The 18,559-nt window shown below is 36.1% G+C and overlaps 3 protein-coding genes across 4 annotated transcripts; 1 reads left to right on the top strand and 2 right to left on the bottom strand.

Moving 5' to 3' along the window:
• Positions 1–6,054: 6,054 nt before the first annotated feature.
• On the bottom strand, positions 6,055–6,940 carry LOC116115783 (glycine-rich cell wall structural protein-like). Its single transcript, XM_031401916.1, has 2 exons — positions 6,387–6,940; positions 6,055–6,350 (listed from the first exon to the last, which is right to left on the bottom strand). Exons 1-2 carry the CDS (start codon positions 6,886–6,888, stop codon positions 6,055–6,057), a joined length of 798 nt encoding a protein of 265 aa, XP_031257776.1. The 5' UTR covers positions 6,889–6,940.
• Positions 6,941–7,835: 895 nt separating this feature from the next.
• On the top strand, positions 7,836–9,586 carry LOC116115779 (huntingtin-interacting protein K). The gene is made up of 4 exons (XM_031401913.1): positions 7,836–8,094; positions 8,221–8,276; positions 9,112–9,178; positions 9,263–9,586. The coding sequence occupies exons 1-4, from the start codon at positions 7,963–7,965 to the stop codon at positions 9,341–9,343; spliced, it is 336 nt and encodes a 111-aa protein (XP_031257773.1). The 5' UTR covers positions 7,836–7,962; the 3' UTR covers positions 9,344–9,586.
• Positions 9,587–11,119: 1,533 nt separating this feature from the next.
• Positions 11,120–17,389, bottom strand: LOC116115765 (serine/threonine-protein kinase BCK1/SLK1/SSP31-like). 2 transcript variants are annotated; one of them, XM_031401896.1, is made up of 13 exons: positions 16,782–17,389; positions 16,205–16,619; positions 15,466–16,129; positions 15,149–15,189; positions 14,710–14,781; positions 13,951–14,051; positions 13,685–13,763; positions 13,322–13,420; positions 13,142–13,210; positions 12,953–13,002; positions 12,757–12,838; positions 12,436–12,530; positions 11,120–11,778 (listed from the first exon to the last, which is right to left on the bottom strand). In XM_031401896.1, exons 1-13 carry the CDS (start codon positions 17,192–17,194, stop codon positions 11,652–11,654), a joined length of 2,307 nt encoding a protein of 768 aa, XP_031257756.1. In that variant the 5' UTR covers positions 17,195–17,389; the 3' UTR covers positions 11,120–11,651. The 2 variants fall into 2 exon arrangements, with proteins under 2 accessions (XP_031257756.1, XP_031257757.1); XM_031401897.1 differs by having other exon boundaries at positions 14,710–14,778.
• Between the last annotated feature and the right edge of the window lie 1,170 nt (positions 17,390–18,559).

Raw genomic sequence — 18,559 nt, 5'->3', positions numbered from 1 at the left:
TAATTACCAAACCAGTCAAGGTTCGAGTTCTCATTTAATTCGTATCGAAAACTAAATTTAGGTATACAATATTGGTTTATGGTATTGTTGATTTTTAGTAATAGACGAGAGCTAAATTTAGGTGGGTTTTAATGGGATTTTATTAGCTAAGATATATATTTTTGTGATGCATTCTTATATTGATACTATATATATAAGTTCAATTTAAGTATTAGTTTTACTTAATGTTGATGCGATATTTCATACCAACTAGAGATACCTAGCCAGCTAGCCAGCCTTGGAAGGGACCGAGCAAGATGTGCCCGTGGTTACTGATAACCAGCAAGATCACTAAAATGACGTAATAAAGTAAAGAATAAAAGAGATTTTATTGTGGTTCGGTAGCATGAAAACCAAACCTACATCCACTGTTATGTTATTATTGCGGTGTATTACAAGGTCGAATGAGGTTACAAAGGGAAGATCGCGAGACAAATGAAGGCTCTCGCGACCTATTCTCTCTAAACTCTCTTTAAAAAGATCAATATATTTTTCTCTTGAACTTTACTAATACTGGACTCCCTTGGAATGGAGGTTGTGGGCTCCTTTTATACTTGGCTCGTCTAACAGTGGTTGAGAGTGGGTGTTACGGAGTTACTTACACGCATAACCCCCTTAATTAGGATCTAAGTCAGTAATCCCCATACTTGTGACAGGTCAGGCCTTGCTAACGGCAACTTAACCTATGCTTTTGACAGTAATCATATTGAGAGAAGATATATAAGCGCTGATGAGACGACACGTGGGAGAATCCATGCCATCATCCTTTGACACATCTTGGTCGAGACGCGTGGCACGATCTGACCGTCAAGGAAGTAGGCACAACACTTAAGTTTTTTAACAATTGAGTCCATAATTAGGCCGAAAGATTATAGACCATACATGAAAGCATTTAATGTCCGGTTTTGTATTAGTAGGATTGGGTAGGGTTAATTTGAACAAAAGGAATAAACAGGGCCGGCTTAAAGGGTAGGCAGGTGAGGCACCTGCCTAGGGCCCCAAAAAAATGGGGGCCCAAATTTTTTATAATTTTTTTTCTTTTTTTTGAATATCTTACAAAAATGAAAATGGTTTATAATTTCTTATTTAAACAAAAGCCATAAAAGGCCAAATTTATTATAAACTTTTTACATATATTCCCACCCAAAGTTTAACAAAATAGCAAGTTTATACCTCTAGTTTTATATATTCTAGTTTATACCCCTAAATTAACACATTGAATCTCTTTTAACAATGGAAGACGAAAATAGTCATTTACATATCTCAAATAACTCACCCCAATTCAATCTCAAAATTTGACATTCACATAAATCATCTCCAGTCCTCTTCTGCCACCAGTGGTTTGGAGTTGATTTCGGTCAATTTTGGTTCCGGTCGATTTTCTCACCAAAATCGACCGAAATCATCATTTTATCATTTCCCAACCTTGATAGCCCTCGATTTGACTAATTTATGGTGAATCTCGCAACCCAACTCCACCACACGACAGCCATTTCCAACCTTTTTGGCATGTACCCGACATTGTTGACCTTCCCCGACACCACCATCTTCCTCCCCTCAGCCCTCTCACCAAAACCCTTATCATACCTTATCTGTTTACTCTGCCAATCGCCGGCCATCGATACCTTTTGGACCTTGACTTCTCAAGCATTTTCTTATCAATCTTGGCATTGGAAATCACCCATTTCACCACCCATCACTTCTCCAACATCTACTCTCCAAAACCCCCCACCAACCTAATATTGTTAGCCTGTCGATTGTTGTTCACCTCTCCTAGTGATTTTTCATTTCAAAAGGCAAAAAAAAAAAAAAAAATGAAATAATTTTTTTAATATATACTTATATTATTAGAGGGCCCCAAAGTAACTCCTGCCTAGGGTCATAAATGTTCTAGAGATGGCCCTGGGAATAAAGGATTAGGCAGTGACTTTTAGCCCGCCATCTTTTTTTATCTTTAGCTCTCATCTCCTATTTTAAATAAGGGTATAATAATATTTAGAGAAGTTATTATCAGTAGTAACATATTCAAAAGTTTTAAGAAAGATTTGTATACATGTTCATTATTTTGCTTAAAACTGAAATCTTTTAATATCTTATATATGTTTGTATGAAGTTGTCAACTCCAAAAACTATAAACACCTTGTTTGATTCAAGTTTCAATAATTTCTACTATCGCTTTTCCATTTAAATAATGTAGTTGATAATATTCTTCAAAATATAAACTTAAGATAAGAATCAGAAAAAATAAAAAACTACTAAAGAATTCTTCAAAAGAAGATTAAACAATAGTTTTGTTTGGTTTAACAGGATATATATGAGATGAAAAACACTATGCTTACTCACCACTTGTACTAACTGCCATACAACCTTTGTTAAAATTTTACATGGTACCCGTACTATGCGTATAGTACCAGTACTATGCGTTATATTTATAAAGGATAGTAAGATGGTTAGTAAGATGGTGAGTAAGTATAGTGGGACTGATATGAGATATACGAGATCTAAAAATAAAGGTGAAACATTAAATAGTGTTGGATGGTAAAGCATGCAGAATGAGAAATAGACACGTGTCTACAAAGTGGGCCCACATTCAGAGGACAAAGCTTGCAAGAGAAGAGATGAAGCCGCCCTGGCCAGACCCTATCTGCATGAAAAGAGCTTCACCAATAAGAATGCGGCTCGGATACCTTTCCACGTGTCCACTTAGCATAAAGATTACTTCACCTACTTAATTAAGAATACGACGCCACATGTCACGATATATGTGAATTACCTCATATCCTAGATGAGCTATACTACTCTTACAAAGACAAAAACAAAGAGACCATACAAAGATAATTTCCACCCTTCATCTTCATGATTTCTCTCTCTCTCTCTCCCTCTTTTTCCGTTTTTTCTTTGTTTTTTCCTTCCTAGTGATGTCACTTTGTAGCTCTCTTTGTATTGTCTTTGTAAGGATAGCATTTTTCATCCTAGATTACCTTCAAAATATTATAAATAAGGAGTTCTCACTCCGTATAAGAGATATCAACCTCTCCTTATTATAAGAGCCAGGGGCGAATCCAAAGTATGTAAATCGTCCACCCTCAATTTAATTAAAAAAAAAAAAAACTTTTAGGAAAGGATGAGAAGTTTTTAGATTTCAATATTTTGTAATAATTAAATAATTATTTTGTGGTCCTAAAATTTGGAAAAAAAAATAATATATAGATAATAGAAATAGAAATATAGATAGAATTAAGGAGGCTTTTATTTTTATATATTGTTTAAGATTTTAAGTTGATGATTGAAAACAAATAGAGAGGATTATAATGTGTAGGTTTATTTGGTTGATCATGATTTTTTTTATTTGCTGAAATGACAGATAAAGATAGGTAACAGCACTAATAGTCTAATACTTTAATATTATATTTCAGATTATAATATTTAAATAATGTAATTTGTAATATTCTTCAAAATATAAACATAAGATAGAATCACCAAAAATAAGAAACTACTAAAAAGCTCTTTAAAAGAAGATTAAAGAATAGTTTTGTTTGGTTTAACAGGATATATATGAGATATGCGATCTAGATCTGAAAATAAAAGAGAAACATTAAATAATTTTGACAGTTAATACAATAAACTGATTTAGTTGTGAAATTATGAATTAAATAAATATTTTTTATTACAATTATACTTACACTTAAAGTAAGAGATGGCAGGAGATATTTGACAATATGAATTGTTTTATAGCTCTATTTTAATTGCTTAACAAATCTAATTGCAGTCAAGTAGTTATTATAGTGTGAGTTTATATCTCATATAACATAAATCTGACTTGAGCATCAAAAGATTTATATCGACAAATTCTCTTGTTGTTAGTCTTCTGCCTTTGTTCTTTTTTTGTCTAAGACTGGCCAGACTTGAAATTACCCTTTCACTTGGACAAATTTGGACCAAGATCAGACTTGTAACAAATTTTTATTCTTTTAGATCAAAACCCTAATCTTTAAATTTTGAATTAAAACTCTACTATAGCTATACATCCAAAAAAGAGTGAAACCCTAAGGATTATGTTTTTTTTTTTTTTTTTTTAAATGGACTTTTATGAAATATTTTCAAACTATTCACCCTCTTCCCGAATCCCGAGTCTCATCGAGAGTGCCCAGATCCTATAAGATAGGGATACCCGGGAGGGGCGTGACAAAAACTCTACTATAGCAACATGCTAAAGAACATAAATATGTTATATTGCCAACAGTAAGAGTAACATTGCCAAACAAGGGGGTAGAAGCAGTAACCACAAGGTTCTCAACACCCACCCCCACCACTTTCAGCTCCTATACCACCGCTAATGCCTTGAGAAGACTCAACTTTCTCCAGTTTCCAGCATTCCGCTATCCCTATCACCAATAAAAACATCATACCTACTACACCGACATTATACTTGCAAAGTTTCATCATTGTTATCTCTAACCAAGGGAGTAATCGGAAGCTTAATTAGTGGGAGGCTTACTTATAGTGTAAGAATATAGTAGAAAACGCTCTTGCACATGTAACTGAAGTTTCTCTTCTTGCACATAGAATTTGTGAGGAATATGTGACGATCTCGCTTTGTTGATGCTTGATTTTGACACCAACAAATTGCACGTGTAAAGTGTTAAGCTGTTCTTAGAAATTACATGTGAATGATTAATGAAATATGTTTATAGTGCTGAGATGATATATCTTCGATGAAACATAAATAAAAAATTGACAAGAGAGATTTTTTTGGTGGTTCGGATGCTTAAAATGAATCTTACATCCACTGTTATTTTATTATTCTCTAGCTACTTTTATGATATTGTCTATAAGATATACAAAAATGGAAAAAAAACTTTGTTTACAAAGAAAAAATAATAAAGCTCAAATTTGTCTAGCTCTCATATACTCAGCCAGCCCATTTTTTCGTGAAGAAAGATGTTCATTTATACATTTGAGGTCAATGTAATGAGTGTTTTTACAAGTTGTCTTGACATGTGAGAATCACTCCTTAATCTTTATCTTAAAATATAATATGATTGATATAAAATATCTCTTGGAGACGATTTGAGTTTTTAACAGCTAATACTACCTTATTTTTAAGTGTTTGTTGAACTCTGATCGGTGATGCTAACATTAGTGTATATTTTTGTCACAACAATTTTCATCTCTTTTTGTTTACGAACTGGCCGGTAAAATCATACCCATATCAATGTTCTCAATTATGATCGAATTGTTCATGCATGCCTTCAGGGGCATATCCAGCCTAGTTTTGGGTGGGCCGCTCATTTTTTTTTTTTTAAATTCTAATATGTACAATTTTTTTATTTTGACTCATCCTAACAAAAATATTAATATGTAATTATTTTTTATTTTGACTCATCCTAACAAAAATTCTTGAATCCACTACTGCATGCCTTATTACATTTAGATATGTAAATGGGACGTAGTCTCACTATTTTTAAATTGAAGAAAAAAATTCAAACATGCCTTTTTTACACAAAAATTTAGGCTCTAGATCAAATACCAATCTATAATTAAGATTAATACGTAATGATCTTGCTTAAGGTGAAAATTACGTAATGATCTTGCTTTGTTAAAATTCGAATTTTTTTTCTCTTTTTCTATATATATAGAACTGGCTGGTAAAATTACTTCACTTGCTTATCGATATTTGTCATGCATGCATTACTTCAAATATTAGATCATGATATATCAATTCAAGAGTTAAAACTGAATTCCTGTATTGTGATATCAAATTAAAACTTACTTATTAACATATGCCAATATTAACCATAATCAAATTAAAACTTTATAAAAACACATATATTAATAATAAAGGTGGACGACCATTTAGGTATAACTTTTATTTGTTTTAGTTGTTACTTATAGAGATTTTAACACTCCACTCCGCGCATATTTATATGCTACGAAAGCCTACATTAACACATGCAGAAGCATGGTTTTATACAAGCTTGCTTACTAGCTAAAACTTTAGGTTATATTATATAATCAAAACCCACCACCAAAACCTCCACCACCTCCGGCTCCACCACCTCCTCCTGCTCCTCCACCTACACCTCCAATTCCTACTCCACCACCTTTGCCTCCTCCAAAGCCGCCACCTGCTCCGCCTCCAACTCCTCCACCACCTCCAGCTCCACCTCCTAAGCCACCTCCGGCACCCCCACCAGCTCCTCCTCCTACACCACCACCTTTACCTCCTCCAAAGCCACCACCAGCACCTCCACCAGCACCTCCACCAGCTCCTCCTCCAAATCCACCACCTTTACCTCCTCCTAAGCCACCTCCAGCACCCCCACCAGCTCCTCCTCCTAAGCCACCTCCAGCACCCCCACCAGCTCCTCCTCCAACTCCACCACCTTTGCCTCCTCCTAAGCCACCTCCAGCACCCCCACCAGCTCCTCCTCCTAAGCCACCTCCAGCACCCCCACCAGCTCCTCCTCCAACTCCACCACCTTTACCTCCTCCTAAGCCACCTCCAGCTCCTCCCCCAGCTCCACCTCCAAGGCCACCCCCAGCACCTCCACCTGCACCGCCTCCAAGGCCACCGCCAGCACCTCCACCGGCACCACCACCACCCCCAACCCCAATGCCACCACCTTTACCACCTCCTAAGCCTCCACCAGCTCCACCTCCCAAGCCTCCGCCAGCACCACCCCCACCTCCAAGTCCTCCACCTCCTCCTGCACCACCCCCACCGCCTATACCACCACCAATGCCGTCAGAAAAATCATTTTTCTCAAGCTTCCGGCATTCCGCTATCGCAATCACCAGAACAAACATCACAGATAGTAAACCAACATTCTTAGAAAGTTTCCCCATCTTTCTATAAGAGGAAAATGCACACACAAAGAGACTAGAAATAGATTAATACTTGCTTGGTGATGGTAAGCTAGCTTTGTTAAGCAGCCTTATTTATAGGAAAAGAACTGTAAAAATCATTAATGCATGCAGTTGCAAACACGTGCGTTCATGTTCTTCTGACGAGAACGTACTAATCTTTGCTTATTGAAAAGTCGCGGAATTCAACTGAGTTTGAAAATGGCCGGTGAAATTTTAATGAAGATGTCCCAGTCTCAACTACTAACGTAACCACTGTCTCCACCGTCAATCCAGTGTACAGACAGCTGCTACCTATTATCTCCAGTGAGTTATGAGCTTCTACTTCTAGTACTGTTTCGTTCAATATCATTCAATCACAAAACTACTCTCTGTCACCCCACAAAATTTCAAAGCTTTGCAATTAATGCTGGTTTCTTTCTTTTTAAGCGTAAACAAGAGTAAGATTTTATATAATCATTTATCAATTAGATTTTGTCGACTTAGTTTATCATTTTTCCTGGAGGGACCAATTATACAGCTAATGATGATAGGCTTTTGAAATTAGATATGATTGTTGCAATCAAATTCTACGAACTTGTGACTGTCACAATGGATATAAATAGGGGGAGTGAAATCCAATTCTTAACAAGTAAAAATGAATAATGCCATAATAAAAAAGAGTAATAGTACAGCAGTTCTGTATGATACTAATTAATAAGATTTGACTTTTTTTTCATTTGAAGAAAGAGGGTTTAATGGGTTGGTTATAAGCCCACATATTTGGGCCAAATCTTGATCTAAGTTAGGCCCAACTCATTCGGATCCAGAGCCCAACAATTCATCCTTTTAATGGACCAATCCAATGAACCAACAACCAACCCGGGTTTATGCTTGTGGCCATGTGGGCATGCCAGTTGCCAGATAATTCGAATCAAAATGAAGGCGTTTTTAGACAATTCAGACACCCGACTCATCTCTCTTCTCTAAAGAAACGAAAGTAACAAAAACTCTGCCCTAGACTGAAGCAGAACAAAAACAGAAAGTAGGGTTTTGAGCATCAAGCAATAAAAAAAAATGGACGGTGCCGATGGAGCAGAGGTTGATAGAATCGTCGACTCAAAGGACTTACAGCAACAGAGCAAAGCATTTGATAAGCTCACTGACCGTGTCGAAGATCGTCAGCTCAATTCCACTCGTGTGCAAGAGGTAAACAAGCTCAATAAAAAATGATTTTTTGTTGGATTATATAAATAATACGATTTTGTAAAATGAAATATTAGTTTTTCTTTTTTATATATAATTTGGTTTATTAATTGTTGTTTGATGTTGCAGGCAATGGCCTCGATTGCTGGTTCAAAAGAAGGAGATTTGAATGCTATGAGATTGAGGTTAGTCCTTGTATCTTAATTTTAAATTGCTTAGGGTTTAGTTGTTATGATAATAACTGATTGGGCTAAATTGGTTAGAATTTTGGAGCACAAATTTGGAAAGTGAAAAACAAGCAAAGAAAATAAAATAATACATGTGGTTTTTGAAGGCTACTAGTTCGTTGAAATTTAAGAGTTTTTGGGATTGTATTTACTGTAATTTAGTGGTTACTTCTTTGTAGTTATTTGAACTGTATATAGTTTGTTTAGAAAGGGTCATTGCCTGTTGTGATGGCGAAAGTTTGAAGGAATAGCATGTACATTGTGTCATGACCTTATGCAAAAAGTCTTAAGAGGAATGACAATGTACAAAAGCCGATATGAGGAAATGATGTTCTTATGGATTGTTTGCAATCAAAGGAGATAAAATGATCTGAGACGGTTTAGGAGTAAACTTGGATTATTATTATTGTTGTATTGGTTACCTTTGGATGGACCAAAGTGGGTGACTAGGGCTTCGAAAGAGCTTCAGCACACCCAAACGGCCAAACTGATGCTTTCTATAACAAGCTTTGTCACTTGAAACTTCGTGTTCAAGAGATTGGTGCATGCAGATATTTATTGTTCAATGATTTAACCAATAAAGTGTTTTTGAATGTTTGGTTGTGCACTAGAGATGAAGTACTAGTTACTTTCATACCTTTCTAATATTTTTGAGTGTTATCATAATTTTCTTAATGTATCATTGAAATCTAGACTTGTTAGTGGTTTTGAGTGGTTATTTGTTGTTTTAATGAAATTCAATTGAGCTTTTAGTTGGGTTATTTCAAGCACATTATTCTTTTGATTATTGCAGGGAGAAAGAATTAGCTGCTGTCAAGATCAATGCAGCTGATGTCGACATAATTGTAAATGAACTAGAGGTCAGTTGGCCACTTTCTAGCTCTTTAAAATTATGCATTTGCCGAAGGCTTCTAATATTTTCTTTACTTTGATTTTGAGGACAGTTGGACAAAAAGGTGGCTGAGAGAACCCTACGTGAGCACAAGGGTGACGCTGTCGCTGCCATTCGATACTTACTCCGGTAGAGATCAGTGAAAACAATTTAGAATTTTAAATTTCAATTTTTTTCCCGAATCGGTTTGAGTGTTGAATTATGAACCTGGATACATATAGCTAAGCCGTTTTTGTCTGTATAATAAACTACCCAATATTTAAACATGCATGTTATCCATCCAAGGTGATTTGGTTAATGCCAATTGTTGGGATGCTTTGATGATTGCATATTTCATTCTTTGTAAACATCTATCAATGCGAGACTACTATATGAATCTTTAAAATGGACCAAAGGGTACATGAAGCCACTGGTCATAATCTGTTTATTGACATGGTTGACATTAAGAGATAAAATTTCAGTCAAAAAAATTTCTATTGAAGGAACTAAATTTTCTGTTGGTATTAATTTGTTGATATTCATGAAAAAATCAAGGAAAAAAACTAAACTGTTATATATGCTAATTGAGTAAGACTATATTTACCGATTTTATAGACCAACTCCTCATCTCGATTGACATGGAATGCGACGTGGTCAAGATGAGGATTTCTCACGTTGCACTCCACGTCAGTCGGGATGGGGTTTGCAGAATCGCTAATGTAGTATTTTCCATGCTAATTTCATCTGTTGTTTCTAATGTCATTTGCCTTCAAATTCTCCATGATCTTTTCACTTTTTCACCCATCATGACTTGGTTGACATCTTGAAAATTCTATGTATCGTTCTAAATCTCATTCCAAATTCTATGAAATCATTGAGAATTCTATGTCCCAAAGTGGGTATAGTAAGAAAGGGGTGGACTGTGCTGCCGAACAGCATAGTGGTAAATAGAGCTCCACATATACACCTTTTTCCCTGTTTTCATAATATCTACTGAAATGATTTTGACCGAACAAGGTATCGAGTATTTCTAAATCACGCGGCAACAGCCACGATCCAGGAATCTGATTTGCCCCAAAATTCTTGTCAGAAAAAGTCTACTCAAACTGACTGACTTATTGGATACCAGCACACAAATTAAAGCTTGCTTTTAGGCCATATGGAATGTTACAACTAGATGGTGACATCAGAAGTTAGTGCCTCACCATGGACACAGCAGAATTATTGAAGTTACATCATACTTTTAAAGTCATCTTGAGGGGAAATTATAGCCCTTCATGTCTCACTCAACCATCCCATGAAAGATATACTACTGCATAGTGCAGATCTTATCACAAATTTTAATGTCTAATATTACTCATCTTGTGGCAAAAAAGAATCGAATGAAAAATTCAAAACAAAACTGTAGATTATTATAATTTATATATAAGCCACGTGCTCTAATCCTCTAAGTTTACACACTCCCTTTCATCTCCATTGGATCTCAGTCTTGAAAGTACCTTAAGCAATAAACCCCACCCTGTTTACAATGGATTGTTCCCGTCTAAAATATAAGGGACATCTCCTCTCTTTCACCATTTCAGGTTAAGATGTCACCTTTCTCTCACTAAAAACAACTCTCTCTATAAGAATAAGGATTATATCTATATATACTGTCAGGTTTATATATATATATATATATAGTAAATGTCCATAAGCTGCAGCTGATGAACAAGGTGGACAATGAGATGGGCAAAGTCAAATTGCAGAGTGGGGAGATATGATCTGGTGCACATGTGATGGATCCCAGGGAGGAGATCAGAAAGAGGAGAATCATCACCTATAGTAAAATGAGTCACACATGCACAAACACAAAAGCATCCATCCATCCTTAAGCTGACGTTAGACATCACCCACCTCTGACTCTGAGCTGGAAACCCACAAGTTAAAGCAAATCCAACATCATTACCACTTTAATAAATAAAAAATGCAAATATTAATAATAATATCACTTCACTCTCTATGTACTCCAATGGGAATTATGTTTTCTGTACAACTTTGTTCTTTCTAACCGGGTACTGACATTCTCTAATCAAAACCACAAATGGGTGACAGGCTTTCACCAGACATGACTCCATTTCACAAAGCTCCACTGACAGATTTTGTCAAGATTTTTATCATGCCAGTATAAAAATAAAACATTGCATGCATTGCACAACCAAGCAATCACCACAAAAATTATACAGCTCACATGTCAGCAACAGCCCCTTTTTAACTTTTTGTTTTCTTTTTATCTGGCAGCTTGAGCTTTGTGCTTCATGGTTGTGCCAATGCAGAAGCTTTTTAGTGGTAATATGTGGTAGCCATCTGTTTTTCACCAGCGAAGAAATGCAAATTTTTTTGAAAAATAGTGATGATGCTTCCAATTAGCAATACTGTGGTTGAAGGCAATGGAACTGAAACATGGGAACTGGGTCTATAAACTATAATTCCTTCTGCGTGCTATCTCCTACCGCTGACCGGGATGCCTGGAATTGGATAATAAATTTTCTCTGCACATCTCGAAGTCTATCCAGCAGTTCCTGGAATGATGGCCGGCGCTGAGGATCGCTGTTTCAACAAAGTTGATCAGCATGTTATCAATAACAGAATTTTGTAAATGTTCTACTCAAGGGAACTATTAAGGAAAAGAAATACCATTATATGTAATTAAACATTGAAAAATGATGATGTTACAATTAACAATAACTCCATTGACCTACCATACACATCCCAAATTCCTTCATCACTAGTATAATGGGAATCCAAAAGATAAATATCTAATGAGAATCAACCGTGAAGCCAAAATCAAACCCAAAAGCATTCTATGTGTACCTCAAAACATCAAAATTGTCAAACATATCAACAAATCGACTAATGAAAATCTAGTTCTAAGTTCCTAACTACTAGGAATTTGCAACAGCCAAGAAAATCCCTATTAAGGGCAATGGAACTGGAGAATCTAAGCAATATAATTAATCATCACAAAAATATCACAGCAGTATATTTGGTGGGCCTGGCATGATTCATATCCAGAAAACAAGGCGCATATGTACCTCAATTAATTAATCTACCAATATTTTCAAGAATCTTCATCAACAACTAAGACAATGGTCTCACATTGTTTTATTGGGGAAGGCTGTTTAGAGTGGGGGATCTCTGATTCTCTGGTGCTAGATAAGGCTATAGATATGAAAAGCAAACAAAGTAAGAATCATAAATAAGCACCTGTGCCAGCAGCTCTCAATTATGGAAGCCCACTGCGGATCCACATCTTTTGGGATCTCTAATCGTTGGTTCATGAATCCTACAGCTCCAATCACCTGCAAGTATGCTAAACAAGTAGTTCATAACTTCATATATATAATATCCAATACACATTGTTGTTTAAAAAAAATAAAAAAAACTGGTTGCCATCAAGAAAATTCCTCCTTGAACAACTTGATGTCTCCTTTCGAAGACTGTAGAATGCATCTCATTGTGAAAGTATGACACAGTATATTACTTTCAGGATGTCTGTCTTTATAATTTTCCAAATGATTACTATACCTGCATGGAATTGAGATTATCCCAAGGGATCTTCTCAGTGGCAAGCTCCCACAATATCACTCCAAAGCTGTATACATCAGACCTGAGTTTTCAAACAGCAAAAACATAAATTCATTAAGTTTGGCAATTAAGTAGAAATGAAGATCAAGTATGAGAAGGGACAATACTTAAATATCCAGCTTAAAGAATAACTTACTTCTCATCGGACGGTTCATTACGGAGAACTTCTGGCGCCATCCATTGAGGCTACAAAATAGGAGCAAAGTGAGCTGATTAGATTGACGGTTAACTGACTTAAACTCCAATGCAGCCTTGTAAAAGAAGAAATAGACTTATAAGAATGAAATTAACCAATGAAGAGGACAGTTGTGTCCAAATAACTTACCGTTCCCTTCCCAGTCTTGGTGGTGAGATATGTCTCATGCTTGAGTCGTGACAGACCAAAATCACCAACCTGTTTCAGATGAAAAGTAGATTACACTTTTACTTATTCAAAATACAAATAAACGCAATGAGAAGAAACAAAAAAATGGTTTTATCAAAAATTCAGAAACCAATGCCAGACCTTCACAGTCCAATGTTTATCAACTAGAAGATTTGAAGACTTCAAATCACGATGGATGATTGGGGGGGTGCAATGATGAAGATAACTCACGCCCCGTGCCTGCAATGAATTTCGCAACATTAGAAATCATGAGTTACCCCAAGAGGAATACAATCAAGCTACACAAACACAAGTTACTAATATCAGGCCACACCAAGAAAAACTTCCAAAGAATGTCTACGGCAACACAAAAGAGGACGACAAAAGTGAAAGCAATGACTCAAAAGAAATGCAATAAACATATCGCACCACTATACACAAAATAAACTGATCATAATTAAAAAATAAATATATAAATATTTTTGAGAATTACTTAATACTCACTATATCTAAAGCCATAAGCACACGTCGTCTCCAATCGAGTTTAGCAGTGTTCCTTTGAAGCAAGCGAAACAAACTTCCCCTGCACCAGAAAAACATAGTCTTAAGGGATGTCCTTCGGGCCAAGAAGTACACTAGAAATTAAGAATTCAAAATCAAGAAAATTAACTCAACAGAAATATTAGGTATCTTAGTATGGACGAGGCGTGGGTAAAGTATTTCAGAAGAGTGCTTGTAAAGAATTTTCATGAAGGAAGTTGAGAATGAACCGTGGAAGAAACTCTGTAACAATGCAGAGACGCTGAGGTGAAGTCACAGCTCCCATAAAGAGCAGAATGTTTGGATGTCTAAGTCTTTTCATCAGAGATACCTTCATATACAACCATTCCGCAACATCAGATTAGCCTCTAAAATTAATAATAACAAAATCAAGAGAAAGAAATTTGCATACTGTGATAGCTATAAACTAATTTAAAAGAGAACCGATTGTAAATAACCAAAAATAGCATACAGCAATATCTAAAAAGAGAATCTAAACAACCAAAAATAGTATACAGCAATCTAAAAAGAACCTGTAAATATATTTTTATCAGTGAAACTAGTAGTTACAAATGTGATATGAAGAAATAAATAAACCTCAATTATAACAAAGTTCAACAAAATGCTATTTGAAAACACATGAAACAATCAGACAGCAAGATTAAAGTACAACAGAGTTCCATAGATCTTGCATACAGTTATGAACTAAAATCCAACAAAAAGTATATGCTACAAGTATTTCTCTAGATTACAGGGTTGTAACCGAACAAACTTCTTTAAGTTGCTTAAATCATTCTCAGTACTATGGGAGGAACAAAAGATGTTTGTCTGTCTATGTACATGAGCAAGATAAAATTACAATGGAGCTCATTAAGCTGTCAGGGAAAGGCTTGACTTTTCTTGGTTTGTTTTTATCACAAGAAAAAATCCTAAGAACATAAGTAACTTAACAATGATATGATAAATGATTATATGATAGGAAAGCGCACCTCTTGTCTAAAGGAATGTATCACATCATCTGAATATTCTTGCTTGGAGAATACCTTGATGGCGACATCCTGCTGTAACATAAATATAGCTATATTATACATAATTAGCATGAATATTCTAATTGTGATAGTGTGATTTTCCATAAGACATTCCTATCACTGACATAAGACTACTGTTCTTATTTCAAAAATACATTAAGTTTAAGCAACAGCATAAGCGCAACACCTAAATCATTTGTTTCCAATGAATAAAAAAGCAGAGTCCCACTATACTGCACATGTACAGACCATATATTTTGGTTAATTTGTGCCACAATTTAATGGATATGTAATGATAACACTTAAATATCTCATCTCAAAGAAAGCAACGAGGACAATATATTCAATTTATGCATCCTCCAAAAATTTAATTTATTAAAAGAAGAGCAATAGAACATACTGATCCATACCACAGACCATGGTACACTGTACCGCAAGAACCTGCAGAGACAAGGGGAAAATGTCAAATTTATATCAGACTCATACATAGCCAAGCGAAACTACATTTACATGGCAATACATCAAAATACAAACACTGTTGCAGCTAATCGGTAATTAGCCTTTGACAAAAATTTATGATACCAACATGAGCATATTCTAGGAAATTAAGAGTAAATAAGCGGTTCCACTTAATGAAATTGACATTCCTGTCATTCTTGTCAAGCCTTACCAGAATTAATTAAGATAAAAGTTTCCCTTCACTTGAAAGATGATTACCTTGCCCAATCTGCTCTCCAATTGTCAAGTCTTCCCACAAGATTTCATAATCTAAGCAGTCATTGTCCAAGTCCACCTTATTTACAGCACTACTGCTGGTACTTCCACAGCTGCTAGCACTGCTTGTGCTGTTAACGTTAACAGATGAGGACCAGGATCCCGAGGCCTCATTATTTGAAGGCTTATAACCTTCACTCATGTGGCTTTCGGATTTTGTACCAGAAGGACTCTTCTGCTGTATCAATTCACTTTCTTGATCATTTTGTGTCCAGGGCCAAGAAAAACGACCGGACTTTGGCTCTGAAATTTCGCTCTCATTTCCTTTCCATGGCCATGATAGGCCTTTCTTACCCATCCATTGTTCTGCCTTATTTGTAATAATCTTTTGGATTGTAGGTTTTCCTTCACCCTCATCACCAGAATCTCTAAAAGGCTTAAGAGGGGACCTCTCATCAACAGGAGTAAATACACCAAAAGGAGATGGAGGTATATCTCCTCTAGGCGTGCTAGCACCACTTGAATTAGCATCCTCCCTATGATCAGAAAGACCTGCATCAAAGAACCCATGATCTGACAGATGACTATCTCCACTTCCACCTTCACGGTCCATGAGATTTTCTCCCGTCCGAATCTTTGACTTAACTTTGTTGCTCACCTTAGTTGCCTGCATTCATTATTTTGCAATTTAAGCATGCCACTTATAAATAACTCACACAACTATCAAAACCAAAACACTAACCAAATTTGATATTTTCGAAGCAATTGCAGCTTGCAGAGGCTGTTGAGAATCAAGGCCAAGTTTAGCTGTAACACTATTTCTAGGACGACCAAAACTCGAATCTGGCTCTGAATTTTTAGCTCCCAACATTGCGACCCTAGTTTCTAGGAACGGTCGAGAATCACTGGACACACAAATAATCCCAACCAAAGTACCATCATCATCATAGAATGGAGTATTGGTAACAACAGCCAAAAACCTCTCCCCCGTTTTATTCTTCACAGGAAATTGTCCCGTCCACCTCTCCCCCATAGTAACCCGATGAACCATATTATGTGCCACATCAAAGTCCCGAGGATCTGACAGAAGCTCAATGGCATTATGACCTAGAGCTTCAGCAGCTGAGTAACCATAAAGGTTTTCAGCTGACCGGTTCCTGCATAATCAACCATTTCCAAATAACCTAACTATTAAATAAATTAACACACAACAGATTTCTTTTTTTTCAATTTAATCAAAGAAAGCTCAAGATTTTTAGTAACTAAAATCATCCCAAAGAAAAAAAAATAAAAAACACTTAGCTGAACTAATTACTCACCAATAAATGATACGACCATCAAGATCAGATATGTGAACAGATTGCCCCATAGACTGCAATATATTCAAATACTGTCTATCAGTAAAATTCACAAACGCCGGACCACCACCACCACCACCACTACTACCGCCGGCGCTGGCGCCACCACTCTCACCACTTCTGCTCTCTCGTTGCAACGGTGAAGAATGCCGAAACGACGCCGAATTCTTCCATACAGTAGCGGGTTCTTTTCTTCTCGGAGAAGCTCCCAATCTTGAGCGGCGAGGCGAGACCGAATGTGAACGCTGGTGCGGGCTAGTGTCGGATTTAGAATCTTTAAGCTTGGACATCTCCTGCTTCAAGTGGGCATGGCCCGCTTCAAGTTCTTGAATCTTCTTGAGAAGCTCCTCAGCTGGCGGAGTATTGGCGTCCATTATTATTACTATAAGCAAAATCAACGAAAATTATAAACAACTGAATTCATCAACACTCTTCTTGAAAGATACCCCTTTATTATTATTATCCTTGAAGCTCTAGAAACTCTATCTATCTCTTTGTGTGTGGTCAATTTACTCAGAAAAACAATAGAAAAAGAAAGCAAGTGTTTGAGAGCCAGAAGCTGTTTATTTACTTAATAAAATAAAATAAATAAAAATAAAAATCACTTTTTCAACTCCTTTCTCGTCTGGCTAGTGGCCTTTGCTTATTCTCTTACAGTCTCTCTCTGTTTTGGGCGGTTTGTTTTTTTTTTTTTTTTTTTTTCTCTCTCTCCTCTTCTATCTGATCATTATCAATTGAATCTTACTATTTAGACCTTGTTTATTTTTATTTATACGACAGACCAAACTTATTTCACTCACGCGCCATCAAATCGCGTGGCGATTTGAGGCCTATTGTTGTGCTGGTTTCCAACTAAGGTCCAAACCACTTGGCGCGTAGAGTGAATTTTCTTTTCTTTTTTTTTTTTTTTTTTTTTTGTCATGACTTTTCCCTTTCAACTAAAAGCCCGCCTATTTTGGGGCACCTTTAAGAGTTGTTGTGTTATGTCCACCTACATTTTTGATACTTCCACTCACCTTTTTAGTTCATGCAAATTGCAAAGTCGTCGTTTAGATTTTTAAATTTAATAATGGGGTTTAATTAATTAATTAATTTAGGTTAGCTTCATGCTTGGATTACTTTTTATTTACAAAATGCTCATATTCATTGGACTTGCTTGTATGTTGTGTCATTTTGTAGACCCCATTGTTGGTATAAATTAACTCCCTCTTAATCATTTGGTGAAACGATAAAGATTCTTGAATGTATTACTCAAAACGTTTTGAGTTCGATTTTTCTCAGTAGCTAATAAGAGTAATCACCGAAGGATTTACAATTCAAAGTTTATATTCAAGTTCCATTCTTTTAATCTTGGCCTTGGGGACTTGAAAGCAAGAGGCAAAGTTTCTCTTGTTTAAGTGCACAGCATTATTGAGGGCGTGCACGCAGAGAGATGGGGACAAAGGCCACAAAAGGGGATGGTGGGCGGCATGAAAGACCTTGTGGTTCACTTGCTCTTTATCGAAGAATAATAATTGATGACTAAAAATAGAAACAGAATGATTGTTCTTTAATGTCAAAAAAGTTTTTATTTACTATGAAACAGAAACTTCCAAGCTCCACTGCTTTGCTTGCATCCTTATCTCCAATCCACCCAACATTCTACAACTCTTTATTTATTTGACCAGTCTAGTTGATGATGTGAATAATCAAAATCCCCATCAGACAGCTAAAGCCAGCATGTTTACAGAACATTTGTT

The sequence above is a fragment of the Pistacia vera genome, unplaced genomic scaffold (assembly GCF_008641045.1).
Source record: "Pistacia vera cultivar Batoury unplaced genomic scaffold, PisVer_v2 Contig753, whole genome shotgun sequence".
NCBI classification, from domain to species: domain Eukaryota; kingdom Viridiplantae; phylum Streptophyta; class Magnoliopsida; order Sapindales; family Anacardiaceae; genus Pistacia; species Pistacia vera.
This window is presented reverse-complemented; position numbering and strand designations above follow the sequence as displayed.

What these genes read in the sequence shown, in the direction of transcription:
- LOC116115783 (XM_031401916.1), bottom strand. Translation starts at nt 6,888, where the DNA reads ATGGGGAAACTTTCTAAGAATGTTGGTTTACTATCTGTGATGTTTGTT. An exon ending in AGCTGGTGGGGGTGCTGGAG is followed by an intron (nt 6,351 to 6,386) that starts GTGGCTTAGGAG and finishes GGGGTGCTGGAG; the next exon opens with GTGGCTTAGGAGGAGGTAAA.
- LOC116115779 (XM_031401913.1), top strand. Translation starts at nt 7,963, where the DNA reads ATGGACGGTGCCGATGGAGCAGAGGTTGATAGAATCGTCGACTCAAAG. An exon ending in ATTCCACTCGTGTGCAAGAG is followed by an intron (nt 8,095 to 8,220) that starts GTAAACAAGCTC and finishes TTGATGTTGCAG; the next exon opens with GCAATGGCCTCGATTGCTGG. An exon ending in TAATTGTAAATGAACTAGAG is followed by an intron (nt 9,179 to 9,262) that starts GTCAGTTGGCCA and finishes TTTTGAGGACAG; the next exon opens with TTGGACAAAAAGGTGGCTGA.
- LOC116115765 (XM_031401896.1), bottom strand. Translation starts at nt 17,194, where the DNA reads ATGGACGCCAATACTCCGCCAGCTGAGGAGCTTCTCAAGAAGATTCAA. An exon ending in TGGAGAGCAGATTGGGCAAG is followed by an intron (nt 15,190 to 15,465) that starts GTAATCATCTTT and finishes TTGTCTCTGCAG; the next exon opens with GTTCTTGCGGTACAGTGTAC. An exon ending in TGCTTATGGCTTTAGATATA is followed by an intron (nt 13,421 to 13,684) that starts GTGAGTATTAAG and finishes AATTCATTGCAG; the next exon opens with GCACGGGGCGTGAGTTATCT.